Genomic DNA, 22,178 nt, shown 5'->3' on the forward strand with positions numbered 1-22,178 from the left:
CCAGTAGATGGAAACCACAGGCGGGAAAAGTTGCTTTTGTGCTTGAAGCCTGCTTTCTGGTTTCCCTCAAACATTCTGAGAGATCAGGATGCTGGACTCGATTGGCCACTGGCCTGATCCTGCAAGCTGTTCTTATGTTCTTGCGTGAGAGTAACACCAAGTCTCCCCACCTGTGATTCCCAGCACCTGGTATTCAAAGACATTCTGCTCTGATTGGGGAGACACAAACATCTACTAGCCCTTGTGACTAGTAGCCATAGCTAACATCCCCACCCCACCGCCAGGAATTTGTCTAATCCTCTTTTAAAGTCATCCAAGTTGACCATCATTACCTCATGTAGGAACAAGTTGCCGCCACAGCCTCACAACGTCCGCTGCCAGTGTAGAGAGGGCCAAAAGAATGGACACAGGAGACTGATACAGTATTAGGTTGAATTAGGCCACAGCTTTATTGATTACAGGGAAGAGTCAGTTTGGGAAAGTGTTGGGCATGTATACAACCCTCTGCAGTGCAGAAATCACAGCTAAGGAATATTTTCTGTGCACAAACTGTTGCACTTGTAATACCCTGCTCACCATTTTTCTAAACGCAAAAGCCCCAAGTGTTGCATCCTGCCTCTATATCGTGGGATGTGGGTTGCTTGTCATCCCCCAGTGTGGGGCTGTTTGTGTGGAAACTGCTGACCTTCTCATGAAAGGTTCTTCCTGTGAAATGTGCCTCATCCTACATCAGCCTCCTTCAATTGCTGCATCTTTTGAATGTGCCCAACTTCCCCTTTCTGCTACCCATGAAATGATTTGCCCCCATGACACCATCTTCTCAGTTTTGGAGAAGCTTTGTGTGTGTCCTCTCTGTGCCACACTTTGTGACTTCATCCAAAATCCTGTATAAGAAGAGACCTGGAGGAGCATTAGGTACTGAGCAGCTGAGAAAGCCTTTTGGTCTGTTCTCAAATCTGCTCCTCATCACTAGACAACATGAAGATCTCTCTGGCTGCCATAACTGCTCTCCTTGCTGTGGTCTTGTTCTCTCTGGCCACTGCTGCCCCAGGTAAGTCAATTCAACTCCTTATCTCTCCACGTGATTCTCCTAGGAGATTTGGGACACTCACAGGGGCTTGTGGTGACTTTTCTTGGTCCTTGATGGGCTTGGGGGGTGCTCTAAAATGAGGCACACTTAGTGGGTGCAGTACAGGAGCTTGTTCTTTTGAGATAAAGCACTTTGAAATGAGGAGACATGGTGAGGGGCATCAGTCTCTTCATCTAAAAAGAATTAAAAAGTTTCATGGAGAGCAATGTCTGCTGTGACCCTCTTCAGCTGACCTGGAAACCTACTGGAGTTGTCAGTTCTTGTTCCGTGGCATTGATTGACCTGGGGTTGGACATTAGCTGGAATAAGGACATAAGAATGCAAGAAGAGCCATGCGGTCCAGAACCGTGTTCTCGCAGTGGCCAACCAGATGCCACAATGGGAAACCCACAAAAGCAACTCTTCCCTCCTGTGGTTTCTAGCAACTGATTACTGCCTCCAACTGCAGAGGCAGATCATAGCCACCCTGGCTATTAGCCATCAATAGCCCTGTCCGCCATGGAGTCATCTAACCCTCTTTTAAAGCCCTACAAGTTGGTGGCCATCACTAGGGTGGGCCATCTCAGGGATGTGCCAACCAGTTTGTTGGAGAGGTGGCCCAGTGCCGTGCTTAATGGGGAGGTGTTTTTGGTTGAACACGCCCCCTTGATGCAATGCATTAACCCAAGATGGAAACATCTTAGATAGTGGGAAAGAAAAGACATAGACACATCCATGCAGCAGGTGGAGGGGGGAGGAAAAGGAAGTTGTTCCAACAATATTTATAACAGTATTTATATTTGCATTTATAGCAGTAAGTTCTGTTGTCACCCACCCCAGGACCTTATAGGGATAGGGTAAGACATCTTAGAAATGAAATGAATAAGTTTGAGGCATGACAGCTACATGGAACCCACATGTCAGGAGGGCCATGCTTCTCTCCCTCCCCCCCCCCCCATGGCATCCCTATGAGATCCTGTTCTTTTCACTGGGGCTTCATCAGGAGATCTTCCTTGGAAATTGTGCCCCATTGTGCAGAATTGGACAAAATAACAGGAAGGATTCGAAACCTGCGGGACCAGAGATTTACAGAAGATTGGAAGAAGTATATGAATTATCTTTGAAGAGCAACTGTAATCAACAAATTACGCTAGTAGGACTACAAGAAGTTTTATAAGGAGAAATATACGAAGTGTTACAAAGTAGAAAAAGATGGAGATATTGGTTATGAGTTTGAAATGTAATAGGGAAGATAAGAAATGCATACTGAGAGGTTAGATTGGAAAATTTTCAGACAGGATTGATGGAAGTCAAAAATTTGAATAAGATGTAAAAGTATGTTTAATTACTGTTGAAAATGATATGTGTGTATATATATATATATATATATATATATATATATATATATATGAAATTGTGCACCATCAAGCCCAGACCCATCTGTGGCCAAGTGTGGCCCCTGTGTCTCGTGGTTGGGTTGCCCATGACAGCTTTTCAATAGAAGTGGGGAACTTTTTTCAGACCGAGAGCCACATTCCTTTCTTGGGGGCTTCACATACCGGGAGGTAGTGAGTATGGCCAGAAGGAAAGTGGGGAGGAGGGGAAGCACGGAATGTGCCTCTCAGATTCATACAGCAAAATATATCCCAGCCACACACAGAAAACCAGGGTTTCCCCCTACACACACCTCCAGTCTCCAATTCTCTTCGCCTTCCTCCATCCTGGCACAGGTCCAGGGAGAATTCTGAGGGCCACATACTCACGACAGGCCACATTCAGAAGGAGGTGCCTAACTGCTGCTATTAAATATAAGGGCTAGAGAAAGGAAGAGCATTGCAGTCCAGTCAAGTGGATGATGGTGCCTCTGGTGATAGCTACTTTGCATTTAATACATTTACTAATTTCAGTCAACAAATCACAGTACCTGGGTTTGATGGGCTCAGGGGTGCTCCAAAATGAGGCACCTTGAGAGAGTCTGTGTAGCACAGCAGTTAAACGCAAGACTTGTTTTGTTTTCAGCATAATGTAAATTGGGTATAAACAGGATAAAGGGCACCACACTTTTTATTAAAAGGAATTTAAAAAGCAACACTTTATTCAGAGAAATGTGTGGCAGTGATCTTGTCTAATAGACTTCAAAGGCTATCAGAGCTGGCTGTACTTGCTCCTTGGCCTTGATAGGCCAAGGGCACTCGAGGAAGGTGGGGAGCAGGGACTGGTAAAGGGAGGAGAGCATGATCTGGGGAGAGTTCTGAGAGCCAGAGGGAGAGCCCTGAAGGGCCACATTCAGCCATTCAGTCCCCCACTCCTGCCTTTAAATGCATGAGCCTCTATGGACAGGTAGGATGGGGGTAACCCTCCGGTCAACTGGATGATGGTGTCTCTGGTGATAGCCACTTGGTTTTTAATGAATTTAGGAAATAAATAACAATACCTGCTTTCCCCACCTCTTATAGCTGAGGCAGAAGCAACCCCCTGCTGCGCACAGAATTCCAAGAAGGCATTCCCAAAGGCTAGGGTGAAGGATTATTTTTACACCAGCAACAGATGTTCTCTGCCTTCCATAGTGTAAGTTTCAGAGGCTGGGCAAGAGCCCAAAGAACAGTGGGTGAATGTGGTTCAAAGGATGAAGGGTGAAAGATGATGATGACAAAAGGTTCCAGCATTTGGGTAGGTCTGAGTAGGTCTGAGAGATACAGAGGAATTGTCACCAGGGAGCCAAGATGGGTTGTGTTTTCCCACTAGGGATGGTAACAACTCTCCAATTCAGCTTCTGAGTCTTAAGTTCAGGTCAGTCAATTTTTCAGAGGTATGCATACCTCTGAAAAAATGACTGACTTGAACTTAAGACTATATATATATATATATTGCATGGAAATTTGTAGACAAACGTTGCATATTACTCATAATCCATGCATTTATGCAAGCAATAGGTTGCACTTTTGTACATTATCACCATTAACACAGACATATTTGTGTGTATGGTTTGGTGGGAGGACTGGATTGCAAAATTTAAAGAAGTGCACATTTTGAAGGAGAGGTGCAATTCAGTGGTTTTGGTTGGGAATTTGGTGGGGCTCTTATTACACTGTGAATAGGAGAGATTTCTCCCTCCTTTGTACTCCCTGTCAAGGGTGGGCTTGGGGCCTTTTAACGTGGGAGGCACGTTTCTCTGCCTGTTTCTCCAGATTCAAGAGAAGATGGGTCCTCACACAAACGGAGAATTCAAAGAGCATACTCAGTGACACATTAATGATGTCTGTTTCTTTCCCTGACAGGTTTATATTCAATAGTGGGATGTTAGCCTGTGCTGACTCAAATGCTCAGTGGGCCAAGGATCTTGTGTCATATCTAGACAGTGCTATGAATACCACAGCCATTCCTGCCACTACCACCAGTGCATAGACCTCATGAGGAAAACGCAGCCTGAATCTCAGCAAGCCCTTTGCCACTTCAATGGGCCTCCTCTCTCCCTTTCCCCACCTCGAATTCTGGCCCCTTCATGGCTGAACAGACTTTTCATCCAATGGATTCTCTGCCCATCAAGCAGACAATCTGCCTTCTGGGAAAGGCTCTCCCAGAAAGTGGTCCCTGAAGTCAGCAAGTGCCCCTTTCTTAGCTGCTGGAATGATATAATTTACACTATTTGAGGGTTCTTTTGTTCACATAAAAAACCCATCTATTTCCAAGCAGCTTTTCCAAACCTGGATCAAGTTCATCCATTTTGTTGAATTGTTTTTAGCTTCAATTGGCCTTTGAATAAAAGCACAATTAATTGTCCTTGTTTTGAATTCCATTGTGGTATCATCTTACTTGGTGGGGTCATGCAAACAGCTATTCTGAATTATGCTTTTTGGAGGGGAGGGGAGGGGATGTTGGGTATGAGTTTAATGGAGCCAAGGGGACAGAGGCCCCAAACGGGTTGGAAACCAGTAAGTCCGTGTCCTCACTGTGGAAGTGTAGGGCAGACCTCTATTCTCAAACACACATTTTCAGGAAGGAGGGAGCCTGGAAAAGTGAGGCCAGCAGCCCTGACAATAAATGAGTTTCTAACCAGGTGCTGAGTCAGGCCAATGGCTCATCTATCCTAGCATCCTGTTCTCACAGTGGCCAACCAGATGCCCCCAATAGGAAACCCACAAGGAGGACCTGAGCACAAGAGCAACTTTCTCCTCCATTCATTTTCTCAATCATCTTTTAAAGCCATCCAAGTTGGCAGCCATCACAGCCTCCCATGGGGGAGAGCTCCATAGATTAATACTGCCTGGAGGATTTCTTTACTGATATTCTAACAAGAACATGTGCTTTGTCTCTAAGATTGGACTGGAAAGTCCTTCTGGACTGTGATGCATTGTGGTTTATCCCCCCCCCCCATTTTGTTATGTTTGCACTTTTTTGTAATAAATCAATAAAATTTAAAAACCACCACCACCAATAGCCATCATGGCTGGTAGCCATAGCCCTGGGATGTAATCCATTGGAACAGTCAAGTACAACATTCCATATTTCCCTAGAGTGGGCACAGGCAGGGGGATGTTACTCCAGTCAGTGTAACTCCCTCTTCCACCGATCTGGAGCATCCTCTCCCTGCATGTGATCTGGGAGATGGACGTGGCCATGGCTGACTCCATAAAAGAGCTGAGTCACACAGCCATTTTCTCTCTCTTGGCTCTCTCTTGCTGATCTCTGGCTTGTTGCTCTCTTGCTGCCATGCTGCTTTCCTGCAGCCATTTTGTTCTCTTAATGTAATTTTGCTGTCTGCTGGCTCTCAACCAGCAGACCTGAGCTCAATCTCCATATGAGATGAACTCACAGTTTGTCATGTAACTACTAGTTAACATCTGCCTTTCAGGGATCAAATCGTGAACTGAAATGTGAGTAAACTTCTGGTTACTTTGTGCCTTTATTCTTTTAAGAGGGATAAAAGGGGCACCAGGAATAATCCATTTGGGCAAACCAGATTGGGTTAATTAACCAAAGAGATTCAAACGAATCTGCAAACTAGCTTCCTGCTATATTGAGGGGAATCTGCTCTGCTTCATCACTCACTAGGGTGAGTGAAGGAAGGATAATACTCATTCAATATATCCTTTCCTATATCCTCAACATTCCCACAAGAGAAGCAGATCATACCTTGACACACACAGTCTGACAACAAAGAACTGCAAACCAGCAAGAGCCACACAGTCCTGAGTGAGAAGGTAGAGTGGTTTTATTTGATCCATGTGCTGAGAGGGTCGCAGAAATTCAGCAGGAAGGACAGAGAGTGAGAAAAGGACCCTTTCCAAGTACAGATACCAAAAAGGCAGAGAAGGTGTTCATTTGACAGGACTCCATTTGTCAGAGGATTATTTTTTATATATATAATAGAAAAACACACAATTCCACACCAAAATGTACACCGCTTCTGGGGGGAGGACACGAGTCTTTATTCCCTCCTCCCGTGTTGATTGTCCATGTAAGAAATTCAGAGTTGTACATAGATGCAGACTGTAAGACTTCAAAATGCCCCCTGAAACCCTCCTGTCTCTTTGCACAAAGAGGACACCCAGGACTTCACATCTGTGGCAGGACAAGAAGAGCCTTGCCACCCCAAGACCACCATTCCTTGGCACACCAGCTCTTGAAAGCATTGGAGGGGCCATAATCTTCTGGTGCTTGCAACTTCATCACCCAGCCTGAGTTTTATCAAGAACTACAGCTGTGTTTGACTGTCCAGACTGGTTTCCATTTGCTTAGGTGATCTCACCCCTCTGCCTTTCATGGCAGAAGTTCAATAGGCATAGAGGGAACTTCTCTGTGGTCATCAACTGTGTCCTAAGAGGCTGCTGATGCTGCATTTTGCAACCCAAAGTTCAAGCAGTTCAGAGTTTGAAATGCGGTCCTTTGAGATAATCACTGGACAATCTGTCCCCAGCTCCAAGCTCAGGGTTGGGATCTGAAGGAGACACCACTGCAGTGTTGCTGCAGGGGGTTGCACCAGATGACTTCTAACTCAGCAATCCTATGATTCCAGCCAGTTTGAAACTGGTTCAGGGATGCTGCTTTCCCACTGGAGCAATTATTAGTCAAAAACTTTCACAGAAACACAACCCTACCCCTGGAGTTTTTCAGCCTGGAGCACTAAAAGCTTTGAAATGGGTCTGCAGTACCTTCCAAGTTACGAGACCACCGCTGACTCACTCCAAATCATGGTATCACATCAGTAGGAGGGATTTTTTTTTAAAGAGGAAGTTGAAAGTGTTTTGGGTAACCTCGCTTTCTAAGACTTTTGAAACAAACTCCACAGAGAGAAGGTTCAGGAGCTGAGGAGGGAAGCCCAGCTCTCTCACCCCTCAGGACCAGCAGACCTAACCATCGCCTGAGCGCCTCTTGAGAATGAAAGCTCAAGATGTGTGTGATGAGTACAGGTCCCCCTCCCCACTTTCTTTCTGACAGGACAGCAAACAAAGCAGATCAAGTGCAAAAATGTGAACCTGTGCTGTGCAACATCAGCAGTGAAAGTCGTGCAAAAGGCCCCCATGGGATAATATACACTGCACACACACAGGCCATGCCATTTGGCACCCCATCCTGTTCCCCTATGTAAATATTTCTCTCTTTCCACACTTTGACTTAGTGAAACTGGACTACTCAGCTGCCATGGAGCTCCCCTATCCCCAAAAAAGCCATGGGTTTGCACCCAAGAGCTGGGAAAGAGAATGTGAGTGTGTTGGGTATGGTGTGTGTGTGTTGGCGGTGTTGGCGTATATGGTTGTCGTGTGTGTGTGTGTGTGTGTGTGTGTGTGTGTGTGTGTGTGTTTAGGACATCAGACTTGAAGCGCAAGTGTGAGCAAGTCCTTGCCTTTTCCATTTGAAATCCACACTGAACACTGAACAGGTGACACATGCATTTCCCACCCACCCCTTTCACTTGGAAACACTTGCCACAACCGACCACGTTCCACAAGACACAACGGCAGCGCACACAATTTTGACACACGCACACAGGGTGGCAGCAGCACTGAGGGGTGCTTTGGAGATCCCAATGAGGGTGAAGAAGAGGAGAAGAAGAAGGGGCACATTAACACACTCCTAACGCTATTTGGTTCATCAAATGGACTGCTCCAGTGTGGGGTTTATTGTCCACAAAACCACAAGCCACAAACACGCCCAACCGTGTGGCAGGAGAAAGCAGGTGCCACAGCTGGGAAAAAGCCAGGCACCCCCTCTTCAAGCAGCATATGCCACCTTTGCCTTCTTCTTATCCAGGGAATTTTCCTTCCGTAAATGTTTCCGGAGAGAAGCCACGTTTGCCTCCTTCTTTGCTGATGTCCCTGTCCGTTTTCCGCCTCTTTAGAAACATGGAAATCTGAGGCCGGCTATATCAATGGGCCGCTGGAACGGAAAAGACCTTTCAGGCACTTCAGAGAGTCTCTCTGCAAAGCTGCCTGCTGACCACCTCTGTGCTTGGATGGGTTCCCTTCCATCCCTGAGAGAGAGTTGTCTCCACTGTCGGTGCAGCCACAGGGCTTGGAAACCAACCTGCACTTTTTTATTTGAAAAGCAGGTTTAGGTGCTACCTGGGGTCCCCCCCCACTCTGTGGTATGAGCCAGACCCCTTATTGCACACTTCAAAATGTAGTATACATGTACAGCTCATTTGCCCGCCCAATGCACCAACTTCCAGAGACCGCAGCAGGCGTGCCCCATTTTCTCTGCTCTCCACATTTCATCAGCAGATACACAAATAGGGGAGCACACAGGGGTGTCCCTTTGGAAGACAGACACCATTGCAGCTTGGGGGAGCCCCCCTGGCCCTTCCCCGCCCAATTTGGACCCCAGAGCTGCCCAGGCGGCTCTCAAAGCGCCGGAACCCAACACGCTCATCACAGGACGCAGGAGCCACGATGGCACCCTCCCCGATGCCCGCTATGGGGCGGACTCAAACTTGGGGATCCCCCCTCTGCCCCACGCAATGGGGGGCAGGGGCCGGTCATGGTCCTTGTCCGACTCGGGCTGGCTCTGGGCTCGTTCCGGCTTGGGGGTCAGGGAAGGCGGGTCGGGCTGCTGAACGGAGAGAGTCCTCCGGAGGTGGTTCCGCTTGCGCAGGAAGTCCGGCTGCGAGTGGAGGCCGAAGCTGCCCTTGCGCAGGATCATGCGCGAGTTGTTCTTCTTGGGGCGGGAGCGCAGGCTGGACTCCAGCGAGGCCAGGTGGGCTGCGTAGCCTTCGCTCAGGAACTGGAAGGAAGAGGAAACAGAGAAGGACAGAAATCGGCAGCATTGAAGGCAGTTGGACTAGACCCTTGGGGTACCTTCCAATTCTACAATTCTATGATGATTCGGGGGGGGGCAGAGGGGACTGGCTAGAGGGACTGGGAGTTGGGGGCACTGTTATACAGTGGTTCCGCTCCTTCCTCCTGGGCCATGTCCAGAAAGTGGTGGTGGGGGATGAGTGTTCAGACCCCATGGCTCTCACTTGTGGGGTGCCTCAGGGTTCCGTCCTCTCCCCCGTGCTTTTTGACATCTACATGAAGCCCCTGGGAGAGATCATCAGGGGGTTTGGGTTGGGTGTTCATCAGTATGCAGATGATACCCAGCTCTACATCTCTTTTAAATCAGAACCAGTGAAGACGGTGAAGGTCCTGTGTGAGTGCCTGGAGGCGGTCAGAGTGGCTAACGGATTGAGGCTGAATCCTGACAAAACAGAAGTACTGTTTGGGGGGGGGGTACAGGGGGCAGGCAGGTATGGAGGACTCCCTGGTCCTGAATGGAGCAAGGACCAGGTGCACAGCCTTGGAGTCATTTTGGACTCACAGCTGTCCATGGAGGCGCAGGTCAATTCTGTGTCCAGGGCAGCTGTCTACCAGCTCCATCTGGTACGCAGGCTGAGACCCTACCTGCCCGCGGACTGTCTCGCCAGAGTGGTGCATGCTCTAGTTATCTCCCGCTTGGACTACTGCAACGTGCTCTATGTGGGGCTACCTTTGAAGGTGACCTGGAAACTACAACTAATCCAGAATGTGGCAGCTAGACTGGTGACTGGGAGTGGTCACAGAGACCACATAACACTTGTCCTGAAAGACCTGCATTGGCTCCCAGTACGTTTCCAAGCACAATTCAAAGTATTGGTGCTGACCTTTAAAGCCCTAAACAGCCTCAGCCCAGTATACCTGAAGGAGTGTCTCCACCCCCATTATTCTGCCCGGACACTGAGGTCCAGCTCTGAGGGCCTTCTGGTGGTTTCCTCACTGTGAGAAGTGGGGTTACAGGGAACCAGGCAGAGGGCCTTCTCGGTAGTGGCACCCGCCCTGTGGGACACCCTCCCATCATATGTCAAGGAAATAAACAACTATCTGACTTTTAGAAGACATCTAAAGGCTGCCCTGTTTAGGGGAGTTTTTAATTGTTGATGTTTTATTCTGTTTTTAATCTGTTGGGAGCTGCCCAGAGTGGCTGGGGAAACCTAGCCAGATGGGCAGGCTATAAATAATAAATTGTTATTGTTATTGTTACAAGAATGTGAGGACTGAGGCGCTGTTTCCAAACCACCCAGGGAAAGGGAACAGAAGCCCATTCACAACCGTCCTTTTCACCCTTTGGACCTGCCCCTTGCAAAGAGTCAACTTTCACATGCACTCAGTCAGTAACTAGAGAGGCAAACGCAGAAAAGTAGGGTCTCACCCTTCCTCAAAGCCATGCCGCCTTCTAAGATTATACAATAATCTTACAGTTATACAACAACAATAACAAATAGGGCTGCAGTGCAGTTAAAGCAGATTATGATTCCTGCAATATAGGAGGTTGAACTAGATGACTCTAGGGACCCCTTCCAACTCCTTGATTCGTTGATTCTGTGAGATTCCCTTGCCTTGCCTTTCAGCTAGATCGGTACCACCCCCTGGGGGGCAGCAAGATTCCCTAGGGGGGGTGGCTAAGAGGCAAGCAGATAGTAGAGGGGCACTGGATTAATTTCATCCAGTTTGCTTACTCCATTTAAACAGTTTCATTTCAATTTTGAATAAACGTGCAATTAATTCTTATTGCTTTGAATTGTATGCTGCATTATTACTTTGCTCGGTGGGTTGCACAAACTGCTATTCTGAAAAATACTTTTTATGGGGTTTTGAATAAATGTGCAATGAAGTGCAACTGTTTTGAATTTTATTGGGGTACTCACCCTGGTCAGTCACCGAAATTGACTCATTCATTCATTGGGTTATTATCGTCCTTAGTGGATCATGTGAAGCGATATTGTGAATGATGCTTTTATATACATATAGCACAGGGAGCACTAGGGATGAACTGATGGAACCAAAGGGGTGGTGGCCCCTGCATACTGCTCTAAACAAAGAAATAACAAAGTCACCTGACACTGAGCCTGATATTTCTTTGCTGGCCGTCCAACGATGTAGATCTGGGAGGGGGAGAGACCCAGGACGTTGTAAACAGAGATGTCTTTCATGGAGCCATAGGCAGCACAGATCTTGATGTGGCACTAGGAGAGGACAGAGAAATGACAAATATTTAACCCCTTTTCATCACATTTTGGCTGGTTGCCTCTTCGACTCACTTATTTCAGGCCTTGAAGCACCAACCCCAGAGGGATTCCAGTTTGCTGCTAAGGACACGCTCTCAGTACTCTCTCCAGGGACAGAAGGGGTATACAAGAGACAAATTTGTGGAGGAGAGGGATACCAATGGCTGCTAGCCATGCTATGCTCTACCTCCACAGCTGGAAGTAGCAATGCTTTTGAGTATGACGGGCGGGGAGAGGGCTCTTGGGCTCGGATCCTGCTTACTGGTTTCCTGCAAGCATCTGATTGCCCACTGTGAGATGCTGGACTAGAAGGGCTGCTGGCCTGATCCAGCAAGCTCTTCATATGTTCTTATATTCCTAATGTCCAAAATTTGCCCCTGCAGGCAGTTTGAAGCATCAGGACTGAGCAGGAGATATTCATCCGAGCCAATGCTGGCGCCAACTGCACCGGAAGGTCAGTGCCCAATCGGCTAAGCCCTCCACCCCAACCCAAACTAAGGATGGGTGTGGATTTGATCTGAACTTCCTGAAACAATTTTGCAAACTGAAACAAAACTCTCACTTCTCTGAATTTTGGAGTGAAGTTATCCAACGACAAAAATGTGCCCCAAAATGCATATACTTGTGGGCCAATAAATGTGTGTATTTAAAAAATAAAAATAAATAATGCATTATATCAAGGGGGATTGCTTGAATATATCTATATATGCTGTAGATATATAGATATTGTTTGTTTGGTTTGTTGGTTATTGCATTTGTACCCCCCACCCCACCCTCCATTCCCAAAACCCTCAAGGGGGGAAGTCCCCACCCATCTGTCAGCTACCTCTTGCACCAGGTTGCGGAGGAAGATGGTCTTCTGCCTCAAGGGGTCATGGACCAGCCCATCCGAGAAGAAGATCATCCCTTGGGGAAAGTTGTGCTGAGAGAGCCAGGAGACGACCCGCTGCTTCTGCATGTCCGGGCGCCCTGTGATGTAGATGATCAGGTAGCCCAGGTCTTGCCAGTGTCTGCAGTATGCAGGGGACACACACACACACACACACACAGAGAGAGAGAGAGAGAGAGAGAGAGAGAGAGAGAGAGAGAGAGAAGGTGCTCAAATCACAGAGTGCTCATTTTGTAGAGCTGGAAAAGGTTCAGAAAAGGGCAACCCAAATGAAAAAGTGGGTGGAACGACTCCCCTATCAAGAAAGGTTGTGGCATTTTGGACCTTTCAGTTTGGAGGAAAATTATGCAAGGCATGGAGCAAGAGGGTAGGGGAAAGTTTTCCTCCTTTTCTTGTTACGCTAGAAATTGGGGGTGTCCAATGAACATTGGGAGATTCGGGACAGATAAAAGAAAGTCCTCCTTCACACAGCATGAAGTTAAACTATGGAACTCTCTCCCACAGGAAGCAGTGATGGCCACTAACTTGGATGGCTTTAAAAGATGATCAAACAAATTCATGGAGGAGGCTATCAATGGCTAGTAGCCATGATGGTTATGTTCTGCCTCCACAGCTGGAGGCAGCAATGCTTCTGAATTCCAGTTGTTGGAAACCGAGAGGTGGGGAGGGGGCTCTTGTGCTCGGGTCTTGCTTGATGGTTTCCCACAGGCCTCTGGGTGGCTACTGGAAGAAAAGGATGCTGGACCGGGGTGGGTCATTGGCCTGATCCATTGGCCTGTTCTCATGATCCAGCCTCTAGGGGTTCCCAAGGTCAACTGAGCCTCCACCTGGCCTGAGTATGAATTAATTCTGTCCACAGAATCATTTGCTGGGAGCCCCTCACCTGACAACGTCGACTGCGCCGGCCCGAACTTTGGGGTCGCTGCCCATGATGGAGACGCTGGCTGCGAAGGACCCATCGATGCTGAAAACCACACACTCCATTCCCCGGGGGAGGACAGTGAGGTAGCTGACAGCTGTGCTCTGGTCGCCCCTGGAGGGGGCAAAAAGCAAGTACCATGTTCTCTCCAACCGCTGAGCATTTTTTTGGATTCTGAGCCACCCCCCTCACCATGGCACACAGACACCCTTCCCAGAACCTCCCAAGGCCTGGGCCTTACCTGACCACCATCTTGATGGGGTAGACACCCACTGCCAGCCTCTTCTCTTTAGGGAAGTTGTAGGAGACCCTCCCACTGCTGTTGGTGATCTCCGTGTCAAAGTAGACCCAGCGCCCAGAAGAGGGCTCTGTCATAATGAAGATGTCAACCTAGCGGAGGAAGAGAACACCTGGATTGCACTTCCTGTTATCCTGTCAGAGAGCAGGAGCACATAAGAACGAAAGATGAACCTTGGTGGGTCACGATGATGGCCCATCTGGTCCAGTGTACTGTTCTCACAGGGGCCAAATGCCCCTAACAGACTAGGAATGTAGATAGATTGCCTCTGGGCCTGGAGGCTCCAGAAGAAGGTAAAGAACAGCTTCTATCCGTGGGCTATTAGGCTGCTGAATGAAAAGATAACAACAAGGCAACTGACTTTCGGATTTGGTGTGTGTGCATCAGTAAATGAGGGGGAATTAAGACTAAGAGAGCTGAGTGGGGGGTGCTCGTGTAATCTCACTGTATATAAGTTGTACAAGTGACAATAAAGTATTTCAAATTTAAATTTCAGAGCATCAGACGATCCTTGCTGAATGTTGTGGTACAGTGGCAACAGAGCCACAGATGTTCCTCCTGAGACCCGCCCCCCACACTCCCCAGCAGTTGTTCTCTGTTGGGGCACCACCAGGTCTGTGTCACAAGCACCCTACAACCAGGTATTTTTGGAGTACAACTCCCAGAAGCCCCAGACTGCAGTGGAAGAGGAGAGGGAGGCAACGTTAGTGCCAAGCAGGCTGTGATATTGGTGCGTTATACGTTGGGCTGTCTCTGAAGATGGTTCAGAAACTTCAGCTGGTGCAAAATTCAGTGGCCAGGTGGCCACCAGAGCAAGACGGTTTGAGCATATTACACCAATCCTGGTCCGACTGCACTGGCTACCAATTAGTTTCCGGGCCCAATTCAAAGTGCTCGTTTTGACCTATAAACGGCTCAGGACAGCAATCCCTCAAGGACCAACTCTTTCCATATGAACCTACCCAGACCCTGAGATCATCTTCTGAGGCCCTCCTTTGTTGCCCCCTCCTCAAGAGGTCCAGAGGGTGGCAAACTGAGAACGGGGCCATCTCTGCAGCAGGTCCCCATCTATGGAATGCTCTCCTCAGGGAAGTTTGCCTGGCGCCTTCATTATACACCTTTAGGTGCCAGGCAAAAACGTTCCTTCTTAACCAGGCCTCTGGTTGATCTGATTTACACTCTATGCCCTTTTAAAATGTTTTATTTTTTTTGGGGGGGGGAGGCTATTGGGTTGGTTTTTTATATTTTTATTAGGTATTTTATGGTTTTATATCTTGATTTTGTTCTGTGAACTGCCCTGAGACCCCCAGGTTTAGGGCAGTATATAAATTCTAATAATAATAATAATAATAATAATAATAATAATAATAATAATAATAATTGGTGAGGAGGCAGCACCAGCTTCTTCCCCAATTTACTTCCCAGCTTTGAGTGCTGCAATTTTGCCCAGGTGAAGAGTGTGGCAAGGAGCAGGCAGATTTAAATGAGCCATTAAATCAAAGGGTTGCCACCCAGGAGCTGCCTCCCTTAGATTCTGCACTTCGGTGCAATACGGAACCTGCTAAAAATGCTAAAGATGGCCAGCCTTGCTCTTCCTCTGCTGTCCCACCAGTAAGAAGCCTCCCTCTGAGAACAAAGTCCCCTTCTCTTTCACTGCATGACTGACACACCCCTGTGTATCCAATTAGCCTTAGCAGGAAGAATGAAGACCGGGGGGCGGGGGCTTACCTTTTCTCCTGTCAGGGCCACCATGTCAAGGGGGCCGTACATGAAGCGGCCAACCAGGGACTGAGGACCATCTTCGGCCGCGATGACGTCGTTCGATCGGTGGTTGGAAGTCACATTCTGAAAAGGAAAGAAATGCACTCCAGTTTTCTTTGTTGTAAGCTGCGGTGGGTACCGTATTTCTCTCTATGTGTGGAAAAGCAGCATAGAAATAAAATGAATGAATGAATGAATGAATGAATGAATGAATGAATGAAAATGCGCTCATCACCCTCAGTTTGACTTGGGTTCTCTTGCGCAGCCATTTCTCTCGGGGGTTCGAGGGACTGAGCATCGCCGGGTCCAAGCTGTTACTCTCCTTGACAGTGGTGGTTTCAAATCTCATCACCTGAAACGAAATGTGAGCATCTGAGAGGGACGGCAGCCTCAGCGGCAGAAATGGCCATGCAAGATGGCATCATTTTCTTTATAATAATGGGTGGGATTCAACTAGGTTGTTGCGTGCGTGGAACAAGGAATTCCAAGGCGCCCTGATGGATTTATTTGTGTATTTATCCATTCTGTTTCATAAAATTCATACAATTCATAAAAAAGGTCTTTGCAAAAAAAATAAAACAATTAAATTATGGATAATAAAAATAAACAACAATGATTTAAGACATTCAAAAAGTTAAAAAACGGGTTAAAACTCACACCAGCTTTCTAAACATCTCGGTAGACTTGTCTAACCAAGAATGTTTTTAGCAGGCGCCCAAAAGAGCAAAGTGAAGGTCAAGAGGCAGGGAGTTCCGTAGGGCAGGTGCTGCCACACTAAAGGATCGTTTGCTTACGAATGCAGCGTGGGTGTTGCGTGGCACTTGTAAACAGTGCTAGTTTGGTCAATCAAACTGGTCGAGTGGTCATGAACTGATCCCAATTTGTTAAATTATTCATTTTTTATTACATTTATATTCCACCTGTTCCCCCCTTCCAGGTTCTATGGTTCTCCCATCCTCCATTTTACGTCTGCCCCAAGGTAGAGGAGAAAAAGTGGCCCTCTCACCTGTCTGAGGATGAAGGCAACCACGTCTGTGGACTCCCAGTAGCTGGCGTGGAAGAGATGGGGGAGCGCCACTGTGGGGAAAGCTGTAAGGACATCTGGGCAGTATAAGGCATAATCTATCCTCTTTGCCCCCCACCATTTAGATGTGACTGCAGGGAAACAAAAGAGGTCAGCATCAGCAAGACTGTGCCCCAAAGCTTCCTGTTTCTCACAAGATTCCCTGCACCCTAGATTCCTATTTTTTTGTTCAACCAGAAACACACAGAGAGAGATCTCCTGCCTTAACCCCCAGAGGGCGGGACTCACTCTGGGTCACGCTAGCAGGCAGCAAGCTCTCCCTCGACCCAGAACTCTCGCTGTCGCTGCTGCCGGTACTCCCTCGCCGCCCCTTCCCTAGAGTGGCGTTGGAAGGCTCAGAGACCCCTGCCAAGGAAAAGGAGGGCAGCTTTGCAGAATTATCTTCAGCAAACAGGGCGCTGTGGCAGTGGAGGACATCCGCTGCAGGGGATGGGGGGGGGGGGGAGAGAGAGAGAGAGAGAGAGAGAGAGAGAGAGAGATATCAGGTGGCAGGAGGTGTTATTCCAGTCCATCTTTGTGCCCCGTCCCCCCAGAAAACCATGTGTACATGTGTTAATGAGATGCCTTCCTTTGGCTGAGTATCTGGGGAAAGAGGGAGTCTTTTAGGCTACTATTTTGCCACTACAGTGGTACCTCTAGTTACGAACTGAATTCGTTCCAGAGGTCCGTTCTTAACCTGAAGCTGTTCTTAACTAGAGGCGTGCTTTTGCTAATGGGGCCTCTTGCTGCCGCTGTGCCGCCAGCACACAATTTCCGTTCTCATCCTGGGGCAAAGTTCTCAACTCTGATATTGCAGCCTTTTGCTATCTATCTATCTATCTATCTATCTATCTAATCTACAGTGATACCTTAGTTCTCGAACTTAATCCATTCCAGGAGTCTGTTCAACTCCTGAAACCATTTGAAAACCAAGGCATGGCTTCCAACTGGCTGCAGAAGCTTCTTGCACTCAAGCGGCAGCCGCATCGGATGTTCAGCTTCCGAAAAACGTTTGCAAACCGGAACACTTACTTCCAGGTTTGCGGTGTTCGGGAGCCAATTTGTTCAGCAACTAAGCCATTCGAGAACCAAGGTACCACTCTATCTATCTATCTATCTATCTATCTATCTATCTATCTATCTATCTATAGTCACCTTGTAGTATGAAAGGCATGATTTTATTTCTTACACGAATATTGCGGCACATGGCTACTGAGTGCCACCAGGGTATGCAAATGTCTCATTTAAGTCTACATAGAATCTTTATTCTCAATAATGATGGGACTCACAGGTAGAGAATCGTTTTTATTTTTAATGTTTCTAAAGGGAATCTTTGTATGAGGTTAATACTTTATTATCCCTTTGGAGATGTGCTCTATCTTTATACTTCTGCTCTTCTGGGCTTTGATGCTATACATTTTTTTTTTTATTCTTTGTCCTCTTTCATTTGTTGTTATATTTGCACTTTTTGAAGTGAGAAACCAATAAAATTGGAAAACCAGAGAAATATGAGAAGTACCTAAGAGGTGGGACTTCCCATCTCCCAGTGGGTAACGCTGGTATCTCGGGACCGTAAATGGAGGCAGGAGGTGGAACTTGTTCTCCAGTAAGGGCTCCAGTCTGGAAGCGGAGGGGTCCGCAGAGTGGAAAAGGCTGTAGACCTGGCTGCAGGCGGGATGCACCTGGGAGGCTGGAAAGGGGGAGAGGGGGAGGGGAGGAAGGAGCCCCAGAATCATCAGAAATTGCCCACAAAATGTCTTGAAGCAGGACAGAAACAGCTGCCCTACATTTCCAGAGAGGCTTCAGCGGAGGTGGGGGGGGGCCAGGATGGGGGTCAGCTTTGAGCTGTCAAATGGAGAAATGGGACAGCCCAGTGGATTCTTGAATGAGCGGGTGCATCCCATAAACAGCAGGATTTGCTTTTTCCAGAATAATAATAATCCTCTCTGCATCTGCATCCTTCAACACAGTAACAATTAATTGCACATTCTTTCATTCAGAAAATAAATATATGCTCTAACATTGCAGCTAAAAGAAAAAAATATGCTATACAGAAAGAATATTTCATGAAAAATATTTTTCACATATCTTACTAATGGAAATGTGAGGGTGAATGAAATTTAGAGCCTTTAGAGTGTTTGTCTATTTAGATTATTTATCTGTGACTACTTACCAAAAAGCTGGAGAGCTCAGTCAGTAGAGCACGGGACTCTTAATCTCAGAGTTGTGGGTTCAAGCTGCATGTTGGGCAAGAGATTCCTGCATTGCAGGGAGTTGAACTAGATGACCCTCATGGTCCCTTCCAACTCTACAATTCTATGTTTCTATGCGCAAACCTTCACCTACCACAGATGTACAGTAACTAATTTATAAGCATCAATAGCTGTTACCAAAAATTGGCTATCTTGTGACAACTCGGCACTGTAAATACAAACAAATGTGACCAATGGGAGTAGCATTGAAAGCGCTAACAGCAGTAAAAAATTTTTGAAGAAGTGTGGAAAGTGTTTTGTTCAAGGCTCTAAGGCTGATCAGTCATAAAGAAGTGATCGACACACTTGAAGGTAGCCACCTCCAGAGCCCCCCTACTGCCCCCTTGCTTCTTAGCACCCCTCCAGGTAATTCCCAAGAAACTGGGCTCACCTTCCAGGCCAGGCAGGACTGTTCTCCTCATGGCAAGCACCAAACCAAGGGGGGAGCCAAAGAGGAAGAAATCGGAGACTTCAAAGTCAAAGCGTCCCAGGTTGACGTCCAGCAGGTTGGCAGAGGTCTCAGGAGGGAAATCAGCATCCTCACTCATCATTGTGGAGTGGATGCTGGAGAGGAGAGAAGGAGAGGGAGAGGAACATGGAAGATGAACGTTGTCCAGACCCGAGATGATCAAGGGTCTGGAAACCAAGCCTTATGAGGAACAGCTGAGGGAGCTGGGTATGTTTACCCTAGAGATGAGGAGATGGAGAGGTGACATGATAGCCATCTTCAAATATCTGAAGGGCCGTCACATGTAATATCAAGCAAGCTTGTTTCCTGTTGCTCTGGGGTGGGGACAACGACGACCCAAACCAATGGATTTGAATGAGAAGAAAGTCAATTCCAATTTTAGGAAGAACATTCTGGCAGTAAGAGCTGTTCAGCCAGTGGATGGACTCCCTCAGAAGGTAGTGGACTCTCCTCTATCAGAGGCTTTTAAGCAGAGGTTGGATAGCCACCTATCAAGGATTCGTCTGCTGCAATTCCTGGATTCCAGGAGGTCAGATTAGACAACCCTGGGTGTCCCATTCTACAATTCTATACTCCCACTAACAGAATCATAGAATTGCAGAGTTGGTATGGACCCCAACAGCCATCTAGCCCAAGCCCCTGAAAAGTAGGGGGTCAGCCCTCATACATTTTGAAATGATACCAGATCCTCTTAGCTTTACAAATGTCCTAGCAGTTTTATTGATGCACCACGAGGTTTGTGAACAAAAAGGCCCAAGTTTGTTTTGTGTGCATGTTTAATTTTAATCTTCGTTCAGTTGCATGGTCCTCTTTATTTCCTTCTTTAGTCTTTTATCTTGTTGAAGATTGTGTCCTTCCTTGAATAAAGAAACATTAAAAACTTACAAATAATTAACTAAATAACAACATGAATAGGAACTGCTCCCAGGTGCTCATAGAACTTTGGTCTCCAGGCTCCTGGATGGAGCCACCTGAGGCTGCCTCTCCTCCTCTCCCTTACCTGGAGAGGAAGGCGTGATGCTGCGTGATAGCGTCACATTCGTAGCTGGAGCAGTCGCTCTGTTTCCGCGGCAACGGTTGCCGGGGCTCCTCGTCCTCCATCATCCCAGAGATGTCAATGTTGCTCTTGCTGAGACGCTTCAGCTCCCCCAGGTTGGAGTCTTCGCCTGAGAGGGGATTATCCTGAAGGGGCAGAGAAGCCAGCAAAGGGAATATTGAATTGCCGTTGGGACAACCCGGGTGGGGTGTGTGTGCGCGCGCTCAAAAGGGAAGAGAGAACATGATGGGACACAAGAGGAGCTGGAATCTTGTTATGTAGAGGCCTTCATCCACTAGGGGGCATTCATGGTGCAAAAATCACCAATGTACAGCCATCAAAATCTACTCCCAAAACTTGGACAGGTTTATAGTGGCAGGGAAAGAGTGGGATAAAGCAGGGATGAGAACATGAGAAGAATCTGCTGGATCAGGCCAATGGCCCATCTAGTCCAGTGTTCTGGTCTCACAGGGGCCAGCCAGATACCCCAATGGTGAGCCCACATGCAAGACCTTAGCAAAAGAGCAACATCCTCCCCTCCTGTGGCTCCCAGTAACTGATTTATTTATTTTATTACATTTACATCCCACATTTTCTTCCAAGGAAGTTCAAGGTGGTGCACATGGTCCCCCCCCCCCCCATTTTATCCTCACAACAACCCTGCAGGCTAGGCTTTGGTCGAGAGTGGCTGACTGGCCTGAGGTCACACCCAGTGAGCTTCATGGCTGAGTCTGGATTGAAACGCTGGTCTCTCCCAGATCCTAGCCCCACAGGCGAGCCGCTACACCACACCACCTTATATTGGGTCTCTGGGCCTCTTGCAAGAAGGCTTGCGATTTTTCTTAGTATCCTATTCCTTTACCCTTAATAGTAGTCTGACAGACAGAAATTCAACAGGTGCAGCTGCAACCATTGTTTCGCCTCCAAAACTTCCTCAATGTGCTTTTTCGGTGGATAGGAGGAGCACTGGAGTTCCCAAGCAGACGGGTGCCAGGGATCTCTCAGGAAGCCTGCCAGTCCTGAGTCCCGCCCTCCACCCCACTCCCAAGAGGAAGGGACTGTACCTGGGCACTGCTGGCACTGCCTCTCCTGCTGCTGGACTGGCTTTCATCTGCCAAGCCGGTGCTGTAGCAGATGGCATCGAACCCCATAATTCCTCCCACGCAGTCCCCAATGAGGCACACCTGGGAAGGAGAAGAGAAGGGCGTCCAAGTTGGTAGGGCGTCACCTTGCAGCAAAGCCCCAGAGGCCTCATCTAGACCCACCACTCCCAAACACATACCCACACACACCCAAAGAGTCAAACAATCCCCAAACCCATAACAAAAGTCAAGAGAGCCTCCACCACAACACACAGAGACTGGAGGATTCAGGTGATGTGAAAACCTGAAGGAGCATCTTCACCCCCATTGTTCTGCCCAGACACTGAGGTCCAGCGTCGAGGGCCTTCTGGTGGTTCCCTCACTGCGAGAAGCCAAGTTACAGGGAACCATGCAGAGGGCCTTCTCAGTGGTGGCACCCACCCTGTGGAACTCCCTCCCACCAGATGTCAAAGAGAAGAGCAACTACCAGATTTTTAGAAGACATCTGAAGGCAGCCCTCTTTAGGGAAGCTTTTAATGTTTAACAGACTATTGTATTTTAATACTTTGTTGGAAGCCACCCAGAGTGGCTGGGGAAACCCAGCCAGATGGGCGGGGTATAAATAATAAATTCTATTCTATTCTAAAACATAAGAATGTAAGCAGATCCCTGCTTGATCAAGCCAATGGTACATCTAGTCCAGCATCCTATTCTCACAATGGCCAACCAGACACTTCAATGTGAAACCCACATGCAGGACCCAAGCACAACAGCCCTCTCTCCTCCTGTGGCTTTCAGCAACCAGCATTCAGAAGCATCGC

The 22,178-nt window shown here is 47.7% G+C and overlaps 2 protein-coding genes and 1 long non-coding RNA gene across 6 annotated transcripts in view; 1 reads left to right on the forward strand and 2 right to left on the reverse strand.

Moving 5' to 3' along the window:
• Positions 1-22,178, reverse strand: part of KIAA0753 — a 128,959-nt gene that overhangs the window by 31,356 nt on the left and 75,425 nt on the right. The gene's annotated exons all lie outside the window — the stretch shown is intronic.
• On the forward strand, positions 868-4,851 carry LOC307203667. The gene is made up of 4 exons (XR_013833314.1): positions 868-886; positions 932-1,051; positions 3,526-3,637; positions 4,348-4,851. It is a non-coding gene; the product is annotated as an uncharacterized lncRNA (long non-coding RNA).
• The window catches only part of PITPNM3 (PITPNM family member 3), a 70,248-nt gene continuing 54,333 nt past the window's right edge, over positions 6,264-22,178 (reverse strand). For all 4 annotated transcript variants that reach the window (XM_079954497.1, XM_079954498.1, XM_079954499.1 and 1 more), the window contains 13 exons: positions 21,340-21,459; positions 20,240-20,421; positions 19,162-19,334; positions 18,038-18,208; positions 16,768-16,959; positions 16,462-16,610; positions 15,691-15,807; positions 15,423-15,539; positions 13,638-13,786; positions 13,361-13,510; positions 12,415-12,598; positions 11,418-11,546; positions 6,264-9,289 (listed from right to left, as the gene is read on the reverse strand). In XM_079954497.1, coding sequence (XP_079810623.1) covers positions 8,981-9,289; positions 11,418-11,546; positions 12,415-12,598; positions 13,361-13,510; positions 13,638-13,786; positions 15,423-15,539; positions 15,691-15,807; positions 16,462-16,610; positions 16,768-16,959; positions 18,038-18,208; positions 19,162-19,334; positions 20,240-20,421; positions 21,340-21,459 — 2,142 coding nt within the window. In that variant the 3' untranslated portion in view covers positions 6,264-8,980. The remainder of the gene's footprint in view (positions 9,290-11,417; positions 11,547-12,414; positions 12,599-13,360; positions 13,511-13,637; positions 13,787-15,422; positions 15,540-15,690; positions 15,808-16,461; positions 16,611-16,767; positions 16,960-18,037; positions 18,209-19,161; positions 19,335-20,239; positions 20,422-21,339; positions 21,460-22,178) is intronic.

This window comes from Podarcis cretensis, assembly GCF_951804945.1.
Source record: "Podarcis cretensis genome assembly, chromosome: 15".
NCBI lineage: Eukaryota > Metazoa > Chordata > Lepidosauria > Squamata > Lacertidae > Podarcis > Podarcis cretensis.